This window comes from Penicillium riverlandense, assembly GCF_028828495.1.
Source record: "Penicillium riverlandense strain IBT 135883 chromosome Unknown utg000008l_segment0_segment0, whole genome shotgun sequence".
In the NCBI taxonomy this organism is placed as follows: Eukaryota; Fungi; Ascomycota; class Eurotiomycetes; order Eurotiales; family Aspergillaceae; genus Penicillium; species Penicillium riverlandense.
The window spans coordinates 324201-337900 of record NW_026643199.1 but is presented as its reverse complement, the minus strand read 5'-3'; the positions used below and the strand labels follow the sequence as shown (position 1 = coordinate 337900).

The window sequence follows — 13700 nt, the reverse complement described above, 5'->3', positions numbered from 1 at the left end:
GCACTTGCACCAAAAAATGGCCGGGGACGACAAGAAGCCTGCCGTCCTGATCATCGGAGGGCTTGGTATGTTCATCGTTCACTCGGCTGTCCCGCGGCCCAATCACCGGCTAACGTTGTGCAGGCTTCTTGGGCCGCCACCTCGCCCTGTACCTCCATGAGAACAAGCTCGCAGCCGAGGTGCGGCTAGTCGACAAGGTCCTCCCGCAGCTAGCCTGGTTGGCGCCCGAATTCGAGGAGGCGTGCTCCAAGGAGAAATTCGTGCAGGCGGACGCCAGTCGTGAACGTAGGTGGTGCAAGCCCCGAAACCGGTGATCGGCAGTCCTTAATTTCACTATGTAGAGCACTTCCCGCGCATCTTCGACCGCGCCAATGGCGAGCAATTCGACTACGTGATCAACTGCGCCGGCGAAACACGCCACTCCCAACCCGACGACGTCTACGAGGTGCGAAGCTGCGCCCTCACCGTCGCATTGGGCCGCGAGGTCGCGCGGCGGGGCATCCCGGCGTTTGTCGAGTGCTCCACCGCGCATGTCTACAAGAGCGGGTCGTCGCCGCGCAAGGAGTCCGACAAGCTCCAGCCGTGGCACAACCTGGCCAAATGGAAGCTCAAGGCCGCGGACGAGCTGCGCAAGATCCCCGAGGCGAACTGCGTCGCGCTGCGCCTGCCGCACCTCTACGGCGCCTACGACCCGGGCTACTTCGCCATGGGCATCTGTCTGGCCCGCGTGCACGTCGACCTGGGCAAAGAATTGGAGCTGCTGTACAGCAAGGATTTGAAGATCAACACTCTGCACGTCCAGGACGCCGCCGCGGCGCTGTTCCGCGCGGCAGAGTGGCGCGCCAGCAAGGGTCCGCGGGGCCCGAACGACTCGTTCCCCGAGGTGTTCAACGTGGTTGACCATAACGACACCCGCCAGGAGGACGTGGCCAAGGCCCTCTCGGAGGTGTTTGGGCTTAAGGTCTCGTTCATCGGCTCGCTCGTCTCGCAGCTGGCCAAGCTGAGCCTGGACGATGTCGTCGACGACATGAACGAGGTCAGTCTGCAGACGTGGGCGGAGCTGCTGGCCAAGAGCAACATCAGCCGCGCGGGCCCCATCAGTCCGTTCCTGGAGCGCGACGTACTCAAAGACCAGGACATGTCCATCGACGGGTCGCTTTTCGAGTCCGTGACCGGGTGGAAACCGACTCACGAACGCTTTAACGCTGACGGGATTCGCGAGATGGTCGAGAGCTACAAACGCATGGGCTGGTGGCCATAAATCATCCCCCTCCCCCTTCCTTTTCTTTCTTCTTTTTATTTACTTTTCTCATCCGTCCCAAGATTATCAGCATTGCATTTGTGTGAAAGAAGCATCGACTACCCCTTTTCGTTCAGGCACGACCTTTTCATGATTTCTTTTTGAACCTGCCGTCCCCTGGATCTACCTAGCCAGGTTGGATCAATCTGTGGTTTGCGTGCGAGATACGTGCTCGCTTCTCTGATTCTGGATATGGATAAGAGACGGACGCGGATTCATTTCTTGTTAGACTAGGTAGTTTAGTTATTTTTTTTTTTTTGTAAATAATACAATGATTATAAAGTCTTTATTTATCTAACCGAGATTGAACCTGTCAATCCGCTTATCCTAAACCCCAGTGCATTGAGGCCCAGTTGGACTGATTCGTATCGCCAAGTGACATGTGAGGGTAAACCTTCGGGTCCATCCCCGAGTAGCCATCTTGCTCACCCATGCCAAACCCTAGGCTGGGGCTACCAAACGCTATGGGGCAGGGCATGGACAGAAACAGATCACCAATGCTTGCACCTATCGCACTGTCAGACGATGCTGTGTCATGGTCATTCTGTATATCGGCAGCCACGTCCGCCCTTTTCTGTCTGATACTCGAGATAATCCTCGGCGGAGCCAACATATCCTTTTGACCAGGCTTCTCGAGAACTTCCCAGGTTTGAAGAATGATCTTGGTGAACTGTCCGAAAAGCGTGTCGCTGACGAGTGAATTGGGTGGAGCGTTTGTGTTCGACGCTCCGAACCACGCTTCGTAGTTCTCACTCATTATCTCCCACGCTTGTCGGGACGGCTCGCTCCATGATCGTCTCTGCATAAGGTCTCGCAAGATGTGGATATATGCTGGTAGTGGGATATGCAGGTGGCAGAACCAGACGTATCCCTTTGTCAGAGGCGAGGACATGACTTTTGTGTTGGACTCGAGCATGCGGAGAGCGTAGGAGAGGGTAGCGTCACCTTGGGCTTGCGTTGGTGGTTGGCGTACAGACGGAGAGTGCGGACGTTTTGAGAAGTGCTCCAAGAGACGGAGTTTCGAGAGCTGCGCTCTCGTCGTCCAGAGCGCCGTGAAATGAAGCGGGTTCGAGGGTCACAGAATTGGAGGTATTTCTCCTCGACCATCTTCTCTAGGGCGGCTATGTCATCGACACCCCCCGGAGTTTGGAGATAGGCTTCAGGGCTGGATTGGTAAACTCGAGGTGGAAAGGTGCACGCCGGATGAAATCGCCCAGCTCGCTGCGCACAACTGCGAAGATCGACTCGGTGGCTTTCCCGGGAACAGGGGCACTTTGGTCTCCACTCGAAGCTCATAGTCATTAGTGTTGATGGGGACCTTGCAGTCCCAGGTAGGAGCTAGCATTGTGGCTTTGTAGTCGGACAGGTCGCTGATACGTGAGTCGAAGAGCATAAGAGACCACCATAGCCTTCGGCGCATTTCTGCTTCGAAGATTGTGCATTGAGAATTGGCTGCTTCGCTGTGGATGCCTATGCGCTGCACAATACGGATTGCGATGCTGAGCAGTGACGAGATGGATCGAGGGTCTGTGTTAAAATGTGAACTGGTTCCGGGTGGAGAGTTGAAAGATCGACTGCTGTGTTGCGGGAACTAAATAGAATGTGATCGGCCGTCTCGAATTGATCCCAGGCTTTGCCGACTGAAATGCCCCCGGGAAGGGTGCCATCGTTCAAGATGTCGTTGTCGTTGTCATCTGTAGCTGTTTTGTTAATACTTGTCAGCACAAAACTTCAATTGCAGATGGCATTGCCATACCCCGTGCTTCATGGCGTGGTATATATTCCTTGAAAAGGGTCAGACGATGAAGAGAGCGACAAAGCCAATGAGAGGGCATACTTAGCCTCGTAAGCATCCTCCAACTTCTCGCAAGACGACCATCCAGACTCGGGCTGCTCATCCTCCGAACCATCACGGGCTAGAGGGGACTCGTCAGACTTCGTCTTATGAAGCGAATCAAACTTGATATTATTTAGCCGGAGCAGATCCTCATACTTCCGAAGACGATCCAGAAGCTCTCGCTCCGGAAACCTCCTTTTCCGCCGTCTCTGCATCGCCGGTAGACAGCGTGTCCGGTGCTTGATGCAGTTCGAGCACGGGAACCGGCGGTCACATTTTACTTTGCGTTGCTGGCAGAAAACGCAGGCAAGGACCCGTGGTGACTCGAGGTGTGTTTTATCGGGGATACTTCTTGGTTTAGATGGCGACGACATGATTGTACAATAACTAAAGACAGAAAAATGATACAGAGAGGAGTCTATCGTTTCTTCAAGCCGGCTCGAATAATATGGATGAAGGTGATGTTCGGGCTCTTCTAGCGCCCGAGATCTCCACTTTTTACTGACGCCGGGTGGAACTACGGCCCGAACAATGCCTGCCTTATATAGATACACAAAAAGCATTCCACTGGCGCCTACCTACTAATCCGGTATATCAATTGGATCCTCATGCTCGGTTCAGAATCAAGAAGGCAAAAGAAGAACGTGGCTAACCCAGGTCCATGAATGAGTACAGTCATGCATCTACGTGACATTTTTTTGGGTTTCCCTTTTGGTTTTCTATATTTCTTGACACACAAAGATAGAGCTGGATGCGCATATTCTATATGCATCTCAGGCAGTGTCTTCCGCCTGAGACTATGCTGGCGCTTCCATGCCCCTGCTCCTGCTGCAAATGCAAATAAATAAAAACTTAAAGGCGATGATAACGGACTGCCGAGAACACAAGAGGGTGAAGCTAGAAAGAAACGAGAAATATTGTACCAGAAAAGACGTGTGCAAAGTGATTCTGCGGGCAGGGAAGCATACTAGAACTCCCAGTCCTCCTCAACAGACTTGATGGCCCACTCGAACTTCTCGCGCAAAGACTTGGAGAAGAATTTTTCGATGGGCACGTTGAACTTCTTGCTGAAGACAACGGTGAGACGCGGGTCGATGTAGTTGATCTTCGAGGTGCCCAGTGCGACTTCCTTGTTGTCTTCCTTGTCCTGGGCCTGAAGAGACATGGTCTCAACGCGTTGGTCGAGCTTGGCGATGTTGTTCTCCAGCCGCTCCACAGTCGGACCCTTACCCTCGGCCTCCACCTTGCCGGTCTTGTTCTCCTTGTTGAATTTCTTCTCCATCTCCTTGACGACTTTCAGACGCTCCTCGAGCTCTGTCGCCTTCATCTCTTTCTGTCCTTCAGCGGCCAGCTTCTCATTGTCCTTCTCGAACTTCTTCGTGATCTTCTGGGTCTGCTCCTCGATCAGGAAGGCCTGGTGTTCTTTGACCCATTCTTTGTCGAGGTCCTCGTCGAGCTCGAAGAAAGATGCGCCCTTCTTCTTTTTCAAGCTGGGATCCAGATCAAGCATCATTTGCTTGAGTCGCCATTTCTGATAGCGAAGTCCCTTGATCTGTGGCACAAATGTGAGGATACGAAACCGACTGACCAAAATGAAGGCTAAACTTACCCGTTCACCCAGCTTCTCCATCTGATTGGCATGACCAGCAGTGACAGTGCGCTTATGGTTGCACAGAATGGCAACCCGACGGTTTGCATCGTTGTATGCCTTGACCTTCTCTGGAATAGAACCAGTGGCGTTCATCTCCTTGAGCAGGTTGCCCATGGTCCAGGATGCGTTGTAGGTACGGAATACCTTGGCAGTCAGACCAGACATATAACCCTGAAGGTGTTTGTTGAGCGCAGAAGTCTATTTTTCGTTAGACATGACCAGCAATGGAAACGAGTAATCACATACCGTCAGCCGGTCGAAGACCTCATCGCCCTCCTTCTTGGGCGCCTTCTTGAAGATCTTCAAGTTCTTGAAGACCTGCGGATCGACCTCCACCTCATCGTAGAAACGGATACTATCCTTACCGAGGAAATCAAAGACGACGGTGGCTGGCGGCTTGAGAGTGATGTTTTCGTACTTCAGCGAGCAGCAGCCAACAGTTTCCGCTTCATCCTCGCCCTTTTCATTTCCAGCACGAAGAGCAAACTGGTCGATGAGGTAAACTGCGGTAGCCTTCTGGCGCTCCACCATCATGTCGTCCTTCAACTTCTTCTGATAGTCCTTGCGGATCTTGGCGATATGCTTCTTCAACTCGCGGGCCTTCTCGAATTTCTTAAAGTCGCTTTGTCCCTTGACGTCGGAATTGGCGGCCAACATGACATATTTGTAGTTGCCATTGATGTTTTCCTGCCACATGGCGAGCCAGGTTCCTTCCCTGTCATGCTTCACCTCTTTCCAGCGGTGGCCAGCGGGAGGCGGGGGAACGGGCGCCTCCTTGCCAATGTTGATGGTGATCTGCTCGGGTTGCACCCGAGTCTTGACGCGGCCAGTCTTGGGATGCTCGCCTCGTCCACGGAACAGCGACGGAGGCTCAACACGGAAGTTGCCCACCTTCTGCTTGCGGCCATCCCAGATGCAATATTGATACGGGGCTTCAGCCTCATCCTTCTCGGCCTTCAAGCGTTTCTTCTCAGCCGGAGGCAGATTCTTCTTCTCCTGTCGCTGCGTGTCGTAGTATTCAAAGATGGGCTTGAAGTCGCACTTGGAAAATTCCTTGATCTCGATCTTGTTGCCCTTGGAGTCCTTGGCACCTCCGGTTTTCTTGAGAATGTCCTTGAAATCCCCGAAGAAGTTCCTTTGGAAAACAGGATTCTCCACGTTGTGGGTCGAGTTGAGCATGCTGCCGAAGAAACCAGCCACCTCTTCGGCGTCCGGGTGAAGAGTGACCGGGACCCCGTCATACTTCATCTTGACATTTTTTGGCAGTGGCTCGTAAGGTGGTGGGAAAACAACGCCGTTGTGTTCCAGAGTGGTCCATTTGTTGGTCCCATCGCCCTTGGTCGGGTCCAGCCACCATCGATACTCCTCGTCGTCATCTTCATCTTCCTTCTCATCCGCATCCTCGCTCTCCCGCTTCACGGCCTTGCCCTTGGGCTTTTGCGGAGAGACCGACTCAGCCTTCACCTTCTTCACAGCTGTTTCCTTCTTAACGCCGTTGGCTTGTTTCTTGGTGGCTGGCGTTGGCTTGGTTTCCTTCTTCGGGGCTGGTTTGTGGGCAGCCTTCTCCTCAATCTTCTTTTTCTGCGCCGCGAGCTTCCGCTCGATCGGCACATCGGAGTCGGAGGACTCTCCAATGGCTGTTTCGGAAGCCTTCGGAAGCTTTCGTCCGTTCCGTGCCAGAGGCACGTCTTCATCCGTTTCAGGATCCTCATGCTTCATGGAGGTGCGTCGACGCTTGCTCTATCGAAAATGGTCAGTCGCTTGAAGCAACCAGCCGTGGATGTGTCCCAAGGGGAGACGAGGGCTATTCTGTGAGAAGGTGTGGCGTACCAAGGGCTGATCGTCTTCATCACTACTTTCCGATTCCGCATATGACTTCCGGTGGCTGACGCTTGTGCGGCCCTTGCGCTTGCTGGCGCCGCCCTCCGCGTCCTTCATCTCCACATCTTTGTCTTGCACAGGGCCAAACCGGATCGAAACGCCAGGGTCCAGTTGACTGCTCTCCCTTTTGACCTCGGGGTGCTTCGCATTGGCCATTGAGGAAGTGCCTAGAAAAGCAGGTGATCGTATATCAGATAAGCACGAGGTAGAAAATGTAACGGGCAAATGAAGCTAGGACAACCAAAACAGGCAATTGAGGTGAAAGGAAACAAGGGTTTGGGTGGGTGACGGCCACGCAAAAGACAGCCGAGGAAGCGCATGATAGACAACCGAACTTACCGTTGACCCGGCCATTGATGGCCATGAGGGGAGTGTCGTCCTCCGAAGAGCTCATAATGGTGACTCGAAGGCGGGAAGGCAAGGAGAAACGAGAGTATGAATGAAAGAAGCTTCGAGAGTAGGCCCAGGGGAGGTGTTGTGTACGTCTGCCGAGTCGGGCAAACAGCGCCGGGGCCTGATAGAAGGATGAAGTCAAGGAAACGCTGACCAATGAACAACAAGGTGGTCCTAAGAAAGGTGATGATACATGAATGATGCGAATGATGGGGGTTGGGGTTGGTCGTGGTGGGGGGTGGTAAGCCTCGGGGGTGGTGCGGAAGAGTTGGGGAGAAGAGAATGCAGCAAGGAAAGGAAAAGCGGTTTTAACTCGGGGGGGATGAGGAATGGAATGGAAAGGCGCCAGCGACTGATTTGAGCCGGGCCTGGGAATACAGGCGCCAAGGCATCAAGGCCACAAACTGCGTCAGGGGCCAGAATGGCGCACCGTAGCTGCCTGCCTGTTTCAGTTTAGCGTTGGACGGCAGAACCAGGAGAGTTGACTTCGCACTTCAACCACCACCACCAGCGAGGCCTCTGCTTGTTCTCTCCCCCTTCCCCCTCCCTCATCCACCGCTCTTTTCGGCTCAATCCCTTCCTCGTTTCTCTCAATCCTCTCGCAATGTTCTCCCGTGCTGTCCGCCCGGCCGTGCGGGCTGGCAGTGCTGCGGTGACCCGGTAAGTCCCGACTCGTGTCAACCTCCTCCCAGCCGACACTGCCGACCGCCACCACCAACCACCACAATGCCATCCATTAATCTTCCGGTGGTGGGAGAAGATGATTCAATTGCATTTGGCTGACTAGGAGATCAGCACTGCGCCGCCCAATGCCGCCAACTTCGCGACTCTGCGTGAGATTGAGGGCCGCCTGAAGTCCATCAAGAACATCCAGAAGATCACCAACACCATGAAGATCGTTGCGTCCACCCGTCTCACCCGTGCCCAGAAGGCCATGGACGAATCCCGTGCCTACGGTGAGACCTCCAACGCCGTCTTCGAGAACGCCGAGACCAAGCCGCTGGACGAGAAGAAGACTCTGTTCGTGGTCGCCAGTTCCGACAAGGGTCTTTGTGGTGGTATCCACTCTAGTCTGAGCAAGGCTACTCGCCGCATGATCGAGACTACCCCGAACTCCGACATTGTCATCCTCGGCGAGAAGGCCAAGGCGAAGCTCTCCTCGATCGCCGCCGACAAGATCCTCTTGAGCTTCTCCAATGTCTGCAAGGATATCCCCACCTTTGCCGATGCTCAGGCCATCGCCGACCAGATCTCTCTGCTGCCCGCCGACTACGCCAGCATCAAGATTGTCTACAACAAGTTCATCAACGCCCAGAGCTACGAGGCCACCACCGTTGAGGCGTACTCCGAGGAGGCTATCACCGAGTCCCGTAGGTTTTCATTGCCACGTATTTCAACCGCACCAGGACTAATACCTGTTTCTAGCCAACATCTCTGCTTTCGAGATTGATGACGAGGCTCTGGCCAGCCTGCGCGAATACGCTCTTGCCAACAACCTGTTCTGGGCCATGGCCGAGGGCCACGCCTGCGAGATCTCTGTATGAACCAGTCCATTCATATACTTGGGGCCGCTGCTAATTTTGCTAATAGGCCCGTCGCAATGCCATGGAGAACGCTTCCAACAACGCTGGTGACATGATCAACCGGTATGTTTTTCTCTTTGTGTGTTTTGGAACTCGATCTAACAAGCCCCTAGTTTCCAGATCCTGTACAACCGTCAGCGCCAGGCCGCGATTACTAATGAGCTGGTCGAGATTATCACTGGTGCCACAGCCAGTGAGGATATGTAGAGGCCGGGCGTCTACGGGAAGAAGTCACCCTTGGTGTAGACTTGTCCATATATGTTTAGATCGACCTTCAGCTTGTGTAAAATCAGTGTCAATCCATTCAAATTTCTTTTGTGCTTATAACGTGGGTTTTGTGTCAGGTGTATAGCCGGCACCTTCCTAACTTGATCTTTGTCACTTTCTTCTCTCTTCCCTCTCTCTTCCTTCTTCCCCCCAACTCTCCCCCAACTCTCAGAACTGTGCTGACCTCTGACTACCCTTGATTTGCGGCCAGCATTACTCGTTTTGTTTGAGAAGGCCTGCTCCCACACCCTTCTTACACTGACTGTCCTGTAAACAATCCTCAAAAACGTCAAACAATACAAACCCGGAGTCCGCGTCTGCGAAGAAGAAGCAAAATCGACTCGTCAACAGCCTTTCAGCAATGGACTACTACACCGTTCTGGGTGTATCCCAAACAGCATCCACCAAAGAAATCAACCTTGCCTACAAGAAGCTCGCACTGAAACATCACCCCGACAAAACAGGAGGCGACGACGACTCCAACGAGCAGTTCCAGCAAGTATGGTATCGCCAATCATCCTCTTAACCATTCCCATATCAAGCACTCTTTGTTTCAAGTACACATGATCTGATAACTAAAACCACAACAGATCCAAGAAGCCATCGAGACTCTCCGTGACCCAGAGAGACGGAGCAACCATGACCAGTCACTGGGCGTGAATGGGAAGAAAAGGCGATACCATCACCCGGAGGATGACTGGCGTACCTGGTTTGAGGACGGCACCGACTGGGGTCGCAAGAAACGCTGGGACTTCAACAACGACTGGGACCGGTACATGTACAGCTTTGGGAATAGCGTGCACATGGATCCGGACTCGGAGCAGTCCAAGGCTGAACAAGCTCGGCACAGCGCTGCGGCCGAGGAGTGGGAGCAGACGTGGGCCGGGATTGATCCCGAAGTTGAGAAGGCGAAGGAAGAAGAGCGAGAGGAGAAGCGCAAGGAGGCAATGAGGGCCCGGGTGATGCGCGATGAGGAAGAGATAGAGCGAGAGGAGGAAAGTGAGGATGTTTCGGTTGACCAGACGACTGAATTCCAGAGTACTACTTTCTGCCTTCTTCATGGCAACGACTGCCACTGTCACGAAGATGGAGAGCACCCTGTCAACACGACCCAGGCCGATGTTAATATGGAGACAGATGATGAAGACGCCGTCTTCTTCGACTGCACTTCCCTCGTTGATTCACTAGGTAGCGACGACGAGACTAGCCCACTTGACCAGACTTCCGAAGAAGAACAGGAACCGTTTGCCGCCCTCGCATCGTTCTTCAATGCCAAGCTCAACGATTCCTGCGGACGCTACACCGAAGATGTCTGCTACGCGGAACTCAAGGGAATTGTGCTAGAGACCTTTTGCGGATGGATGGAAGACCTTCGAATTTCGTACCCCGACGCTGAGCCACTAGCCATGCGCAACGATCACCATGACTGCCCTCATCTCGGCGCCTGGGAGAAGACGATTGGGTGTACTGAGTGTGACGCCTGCCACCTTTGGATGCCGATTTACATCTTGACCTGCCCGAGCTGTGGTACGAAGGCGTGTGCTCGGTGCAAGTTCGTGGATGGGGTTGCTTGAGTGTCTAATGTACATGGTACTGGCAGGGAGTGCATTGCTTAACATTTTATCTGGGCACTTATAGTGTTTGACAGAGGAGTTGCAGTGTTTACTGGAGTTCATTCTGGGCGATATGTTGTAGGAGATATTGGTCTATGGTCAATTTAAAGTATTCTATCCACGTCAACGATGACTAGAAGGGTGTGTACTTCCACCCTAAGCCTTCTAGATCCTAGGTACATGGAATCTATGCGGCAGATCATGTATCTCGCTTGTATGGAGACGCTAGGAAAACCGGCCATCAAGTCGCACCGAAATACCCAATCACTATATACCGCACTCGGATGGTAGATAGTCATGTAGATGGGTTGGTCAGCCGCCAAGGCGCACTCTACCAGGGGGGCATCACTTTCCTCCAGAGCAGCAAAAGTCACCCGTTCGCCTCCAATCAGTCTAATTTCTTTATTCCGCAGTAGCGAGCGCTTGTACCTTGCATTTTATTGGCATACACATTAGTCTGTTAGTGCATCCAAATTTGCGCTCGGATGTCAAACCGTATCAATCAGATCCACTGCATGCAGAAGGGAGATCTATCCTCAATGCTACGGTATTATGCTCACAAACTGTAGTCTGCCAATTTTATTGTTACGGTAGAATTGAAAAACACTTTACACACCAGACACAATACACTCTCCGATCTTAGTACCCATCACCTATCTACATCTCACATCCGTCCTGCTCAGAACCACACCTGGAGAAGAGCGATAACCCGCGTCAAAGCCGAAATCTATATCACCCCTTCCGTCTCGCCAATACGCACCACGTACTTAATAGCAGACGCCCTGCCCGCCTTAAGATCCTGCAGCGCGCCTTCAAGCCCAGCTAGCCCACCTGGGCGCACTTCATACGGGTGTCCCGAGAACCAGCCCTGCGCCAAGCCACGGCCAATAAATTGGAAGAAAGCAGCGCCAAACTCGTTATCCTCGACTGTCTTACCTGCCGCCGGAGGCATGTGAACTGATCCAGCCATAGTTGAGCCCAGGATAATACCCTCGGGGGGCTGGTAGTCATCGCTAGATAGCACGGTAGTGATCTCCCCAGGCGCGGTCATTACCGCGCCGACGTTCTGATGACTTCCATGTTCGCCCACCGCATCGTACGCGTAGTGTATCGATCGCCCACCAGCTGCTTCCTTGATCCTTGCCTGAACGACCTCGTCACCTTCACGATAGTCGATTATCGTGTCACCCTTCTCGCGATCGATGAGAGTTTCGACGAAGGCGCTGCCTTTACCAGCTACGGTGATAAGCGGGTGGATATTAGAAAGCTGGGCAAATTTGATCGCAAAGGCTCCAACCGCGGTCGCGCCACCATATACAATTAAAGGCAGAGGCTCAGTGGTCGGATTCCAGGGCAGAGGCAGCTTCAAGCGCTGATAAAGGCCGAGTGCGGCCGTCATAGCAGCTAGCGGAATAGTGGCCGCCTCTGGCCGCGTCTCTATATTAGCTGCAGTGAAACCCTTTTGACCGGAAACAGGCTCACCTTCAAATCTAGTTTTAGCAGGAATATGGAAGGTCGTGTAATCGGGCGCGATCGCATACTCGGCGTAGCTGCCATGAGGTTTCATCACTTGATGAAACGCAGCGACCCTGTCGCCCTTATGGAATCCCATCACGCCCTCCCCCACTGCCTCGATGTATCCGGCGATATCATCTCCTTGATTGGTGGGGGTCCCGTCTGTTGGCCACCAGAGAGGGATCTTCCAGTCCTTAGGATTGGTGCCAGAAACAACCACCCGAATAAGGACCTGGCCAGCTTCAGGGACGGGTATATCGGTGTCTCGAACCGTCAGTAAGATATTCTTGTCCACAAATGCCTCCTTCATGATTGCTGGTGACTCTCTTCAATTGTTATAAGGCCAATTATATCTGTAGTGGTTGTTGATGAGTTTATATAGGATGAAGTTCCCAACCCCCGTAAGGCCCCCAATTTATTTTCGTAAGCATGCATTAGTTATTTAACATCTCTCCCAGGAGCTAAATCGGGTGCAATAAAGTATTTTAAGGGCAGTAGGCAGATCATTGCCACCTAGCTACCAGCGACCTTACCACGCAGTATTATTTTTTGGATGTGGAGATATACGATTTCGTACATTTCTTGGGCTACACCTGCAACGATCAGTATATGAAAGAAGGCCAGATGGGTTTAGGTAGGCACTTTAAAATAGGCACCATATTTAGGAATTGACAGAGATGTCGAAGTGTGAGGCATGTCCCGGGCAGCAATTACCGTTATATCCGTTATCTCCGTCCCCTACTATTGTCCACTAAGTCCGAAGACCTTCCGAGGGTCTATGATTTAAAGACGAGCATCAAAATACGCAGACCCATAGAAGGCCTTTCAACCAGACGTAACGAACGGATGAACCACTGCTCGTCGCTGTGACCGTCTTGACCTTCATTCTGTATACTGTGGCGAGGGTATCAGTTAGCTAGCCTTATGAGAATAGAGATTACTAGCATCTGATCGAAGCTAGTTAACTAACTATTCTGGGAGTAACCTTATATATCCTAGCGTGGTACTGGGTACAGGCCGAGAAACAAATCGTAAGTTTCTGGGGATAATCTGTTTTCTAATTTCTACTGTAAGAGCGAATTGTTCGGAGGCGATCTCCTCGAGCCGGTCAAACTCCCATACTCATACCGTGCCTGCAGCCCTTCGCTTATTTACTCTATGTTGGTCAACAGAATTTCTGACTGGATTCGAATACTGCGGCTTACCTCAATTCCTATTCGAACACAGCTATTTCCTGTCCTTTCATTAAACAGCCTTAAGTCATCCTCCTGAAAACCATTCAGCAATTCTTACACTGCTTTACAATCTGGTAATTGTTATTGGGATTCCTATCTCTGGTAATTGATAAATGGTCTTATAGCATTACTTGTATCCAATATGCAAAAGCCGTTTTGAAAACGGACGATGTCGCTGCTGTCAACAACCAGGGCTCCAACAGCTTTACCCTTCAAACCCCAGGTACGATAATTCAATTTCGCCTCAAGCCACTAAAAACCGACGTTCTTGCGCTGGCCACTGAGATCTATGGCGACCTGGTGCCTAAAGCCAACTTCCATGATGGATTTCTATTGCCAGTTTACAGCTCCAAGCAGTTACCTGGACAGGTGCACTTGTTTCAGCCGTTTCCGGAGGAATTTCCCTTGGAACGGGAGAAAACGAC

The 13700-nt window shown here is 52.4% G+C and overlaps 6 protein-coding genes across 6 annotated transcripts; 3 read left to right on the top strand and 3 right to left on the bottom strand.

Annotated features, from left to right (window-relative positions):
- Positions 1 to 16: 16 nt before the first annotated feature.
- Positions 17 to 1261, top strand: N7474_009122 (NAD-dependent epimerase/dehydratase family protein; the record flags this gene model as incomplete). The annotated part of the gene is made up of 3 exons (XM_057200532.1): positions 17 to 65; positions 124 to 285; positions 342 to 1261. 3 exons carry the CDS (start codon positions 17 to 19, stop codon positions 1259 to 1261), a joined length of 1131 nt encoding a protein of 376 aa, XP_057048519.1.
- A 361-nt stretch (positions 1262 to 1622) lies between these two features.
- Positions 1623 to 3511, bottom strand: N7474_009121 (Zn(II)2Cys6 transcription factor; the record flags this gene model as incomplete). Its single annotated transcript, XM_057200531.1, has 5 exons — positions 1623 to 2332; positions 2380 to 2465; positions 2530 to 2891; positions 3057 to 3084; positions 3138 to 3511. The coding sequence occupies 5 exons, from the start codon at positions 3509 to 3511 to the stop codon at positions 1623 to 1625; spliced, it is 1560 nt and encodes a 519-aa protein (XP_057048518.1).
- Positions 3512 to 4104: 593 nt separating this feature from the next.
- Positions 4105 to 7063, bottom strand: N7474_009120 (DNA topoisomerase 1; the record flags this gene model as incomplete). The annotated part of the gene is made up of 5 exons (XM_057200530.1): positions 4105 to 4689; positions 4747 to 4986; positions 5035 to 6528; positions 6619 to 6836; positions 7009 to 7063. 5 exons carry the CDS (start codon positions 7061 to 7063, stop codon positions 4105 to 4107), a joined length of 2592 nt encoding a protein of 863 aa, XP_057048517.1.
- Positions 7064 to 7666: 603 nt separating this feature from the next.
- Positions 7667 to 8852, top strand: N7474_009119 (F1F0 ATP synthase subunit gamma; the record flags this gene model as incomplete). Its single annotated transcript, XM_057200529.1, has 5 exons — positions 7667 to 7722; positions 7858 to 8432; positions 8488 to 8600; positions 8653 to 8708; positions 8759 to 8852. The coding sequence occupies 5 exons, from the start codon at positions 7667 to 7669 to the stop codon at positions 8850 to 8852; spliced, it is 894 nt and encodes a 297-aa protein (XP_057048516.1).
- Positions 8853 to 9273: 421 nt separating this feature from the next.
- N7474_009118 (uncharacterized protein) lies at positions 9274 to 10486 on the top strand (the record flags this gene model as incomplete). Its single annotated transcript, XM_057200528.1, has 2 exons — positions 9274 to 9411; positions 9503 to 10486. The coding sequence occupies 2 exons, from the start codon at positions 9274 to 9276 to the stop codon at positions 10484 to 10486; spliced, it is 1122 nt and encodes a 373-aa protein (XP_057048515.1).
- Positions 10487 to 11252: 766 nt separating this feature from the next.
- Positions 11253 to 12350, bottom strand: N7474_009117 (zinc-binding alcohol dehydrogenase family protein; the record flags this gene model as incomplete). The annotated part of the gene is made up of 1 exon (XM_057200527.1): positions 11253 to 12350. The coding sequence occupies one exon, from the start codon at positions 12348 to 12350 to the stop codon at positions 11253 to 11255; it is 1098 nt and encodes a 365-aa protein (XP_057048514.1).
- Positions 12351 to 13700: the final 1350 nt, after the last annotated feature.